At 38.6% G+C, this 3,441-nt stretch overlaps 1 protein-coding gene across 1 annotated transcript; it reads right to left on the bottom strand.

The window, feature by feature from the left end:
• Window positions 1-902: 902 nt before the first annotated feature.
• Window positions 903-1,745, bottom strand: LOC147622849 (uncharacterized). Its single transcript, XM_086822710.1, has 4 exons — window positions 1,694-1,745; window positions 1,535-1,607; window positions 1,184-1,440; window positions 903-1,082 (listed from the first exon to the last, which is right to left on the bottom strand). Exons 1-4 carry the CDS (start codon window positions 1,740-1,742, stop codon window positions 940-942), a joined length of 522 nt encoding a protein of 173 aa, XP_086678836.1. The 5' UTR covers window positions 1,743-1,745; the 3' UTR covers window positions 903-939.
• Window positions 1,746-3,441: the final 1,696 nt, after the last annotated feature.

Here is a 3,441-nt window from a genome sequence, read left to right as displayed (position 1 = left end):
GATCATGGGGATGTTGTTGCACATAATGTTGAGCCTGTAGGTATAGGCTATGTGAGTATTCAGCCAAGTGGATATGATGAATTGGATGAGGGTGATTGCATATAGGATGTTGGCTATTGTGAGTAGACCCAAGGTGTGGATGTTGTAAAGAGTAGGTAGAAGAATGGTGTCTATGCTGAATCTATTTTGCAGGAGGAAGAATGGTCTAAGAAGACCTATAGCTCTATACTGGTGAGTAATTATTATGTTTTTGAAGATTCTTTTGATGAGATTTCTGTACTCCACGTTCTTGGAGGTGGTATGGACGGGAAATTTAGTGATAGCAAGGGCGTGTTTGGGGAAGAGAACAATGTTTCTCTTATAGATGTGTTGATGCTTTTGGGTGGTGGGATGAATACCAAATGGAATCACTCAGGCCTTTTTCTAAAAGCACAATACTGAGGATGTTTGCCTTTTTCTAAAAGCACAATACTGAGGATGTTTATAGGATGCTTGCAAGTGTTTGATGAGTTGAGGAAAGTAGAGAAAATGCAATAGGAAGGTTATGGAAGATGGTTTTTTATCCCTTTGATCCAGGGGGATGATAAGAATGTTGGATCATGCCTTGTTGTAAATACAACTATACAGAATAGTTTGTGAAGAGTGGTGTTTGAAGTGCCAAGGTGACAGTGAAATGGGACAAGTATTGGACCCGCGCGTTGCTGCAGAGCCGACAGGTAGAGTTCTAGAAAAAATAAACTCAGTTTCTCCAATTTAGGTCATGTTTTAAGTAAACACAATACATTATTTCAAGTGACTTTATATATATATATCTCAAAATAACATCCATGTCTCGTAGATTTATGGCGAAAACAAAAATATCATAGTAATGTAGCATACGAAGATGCAGAAAAGGACCAATATTACATATTCTCAAAATGCACCACAAAATACGTATTCTCAGTCAGTAATGTCAGAATCAACAAATTGAATTCTTCTCTTGTGAGAAGGATCATTCAATTGTCTCCTCATCACAATACGCTCTCTATTGTAAAGCGGTGATCCATCCCGCACATGCTCTACTATCGATGAATGCAAAGGACCTGCACAAACGAAACAATGATAAATCAAATCTGCACATAACGACACATCGATAAATAAAATCTCAAAAAATCTTATAATAGAAAAACATAATCAAAATTACCTCGTACAATAGAACATCGAGTGGATGGTACATGAGGAGCTCTAGTATAAAACGCATAACGAATACCAATGGCCATGATGGATGTAAGAAACACCCACTCATCGGGTACTGAATACCCCTCAAATGATGCAAAGCATCTGTCCATCTCTCTCCAAAACAAATAGACACCCCACTCCTCATCAGGAACACCAATCCCGTACATCTCGATGCCTTCGTCGACAACTCTTACCATAAACGTATCAATGTCATGTAATATCCTAAAATCAAAGCATAACAAATAGGTTATACAATTATTTATATATAGGTTCAAAAAATATTCATACAATGCCTAACAATTACACTTATACTTACCCATCCCTATAAGCATCAATCATAATCCCTGCTACGTGACCTGCAGTAATAGGAGCTGACCATAGCGGTGGCTCTGTATACAGATAGACATTAGTATAGAATGTCATGTTCCATACTTTGTAATCAAGAAAAGTTAAGCAAATATAGAGAAAAACTCACGTTCTATCCTCGACAAAGGCATGTCCAATGTAAAGGTAATCTCAGACATGTCTGTAAACAACAAAAATAGGTACTTTTACCATGGACAAATATGTATAAAAAAAGAAATCACAACAAAATTAATCAAATTGCAGAACTTAAATAAGAAACCTGACTTGTCACTCTGAAGTCATCAAGATCTCCTTATAAACAATATTGTTTGTTGTAGGTGTATAACTTTGAAGATCATCAAATGAACACTCCACATTAGCGTTATTCTCAAGTAACACCTTCACAGCATGAGGAGACCGTGCTCGTGACAACGCGACATACAGTTGTCCATGAGTAAACATTGGAGTCACCAAATACAACCCCAAGACATTTAGGGTTTGGCCTTGTGATTTGTTTATTGACATGCCAAATGCCAGCCGGACGGGAAACTGTCTCCTCCTCATGGTGAATGGTAGTTGGGCCACGCTGCATATAAAGGTAATCCGTGGAAGAAATACTCTTTCACCAACTTTAGTACCAGTGATGATTTCAGTCTCCAAGACTTTAGAGTGAAAGGCCTTACATATCATCCGTGTACCATTACAGAGTCCACGTCTTGGATCCAAGTTACGAAGCAAAATAACAGGAGCTTCTAACTTTAAAACCAAGCAGTGAGGTGGATATCTGCCCCGAAGGTCGATTGTGTTCAAAAATTCTGTGGAATACAGGAATGAATTTTCATCATTTTCAAGAATTGAATCTGCACTGAAATATTGCTTAGGCTCACCAGGCATTGCATCCAAAGCTGTCTTATTCACAATATCCACTTGACTGTTTATCGGAGCAAGAATAGCACGCTCACTAAAGTATGAAGCATACGTCGTAGTGATAGCCAATTCAGAGTATACCCAATGTACCAAGTCTTTAAGACTCGATCTTTGCAAGACCATATTACTTGGTAGTGTCACCATCGTATTATCATCGCTACAATCCACTCCATTCCCAATATTCATGACCCACTGTTTAAACTCATTGCATCCATTAGTATTGCTTGATTGAATACGCATATTTCCAGCTAACTTTAGAACTTTGATAGAGTTCATAGAAAGGAACGACACAATGCTGCATTAACAATATCCTCACGTCTTCCCTTCATAATAACAGGCAAGATTTGTCTAAAATCTCCTCCCATTAATACAACCTTTCCACCAAATGGCTTATCTGAGAATAATACATCTTGTAAGCTCCTATCCAATGCTTCAAAAGCATAACGATGAATCATTGGAGCCTCATCCCAAATAATGAGCTTACAAACTCTCAAAACCTCAGCAAGTTGTCCATGTATAGGGATTTTGCAAGTTGAAGAATTGTTTAGCTCCAGAGGTATCTTGAATCTAAAATGTGCAGTACGTCCATTCGCCAAGAGTAGAGAAGCAATACCTGACGATGCAGTGGCCAAAGCAACATACCCTTGTCCACGTACTCGCGCAAGCAAGCAATTATACAAATAGGTCTTTCCCGATCCCCCCGGACCATCCAGGAAAAAAATGTCACCTGCATTTGTCGCAATTGCATGCATTACAGCATCGAAAGCAACACGCTAGCTATCTGTTAATGTTGACTCCATAGCACTTGACAGGTTATATTGTTCCACAGTATCAAAAGATCTCTCTTCCAAAAGCAATGTATTTTCAGCCAAGACTTCCAAATCAGTTCTGTTTAGTTCAGGCATTCCTTCAAAATCTGCCAATGTCCGTCTCTGAGCACGAAGAATTTCT

Source organism: Cibotium barometz, chromosome 28 (assembly GCF_041138505.1).
Source record: "Cibotium barometz isolate CiBa-2024 chromosome 28, ASM4113850v1, whole genome shotgun sequence".
NCBI lineage: Eukaryota > Viridiplantae > Streptophyta > Polypodiopsida > Cyatheales > Cibotiaceae > Cibotium > Cibotium barometz.
This window is presented reverse-complemented; position numbering and strand designations above follow the sequence as displayed.

Coding starts and splice junctions, on each gene's coding strand:
- LOC147622849 (XM_086822710.1), bottom strand. CDS start 1,742: ATGTCTGAGATTACCTTTACATTGGACATGCCTTTGTCGAGGATAGAA. Junction 1,608..1,693: donor GCCTTTGTCGAGGATAGAAC/GTGAGTTTTTCT, acceptor ATCTGTATACAG/AGCCACCGCTATGGTCAGCT. Junction 1,083..1,183: donor TCGATGTTCTATTGTACGAG/GTAATTTTGATT, acceptor TCGTTTGTGCAG/GTCCTTTGCATTCATCGATA.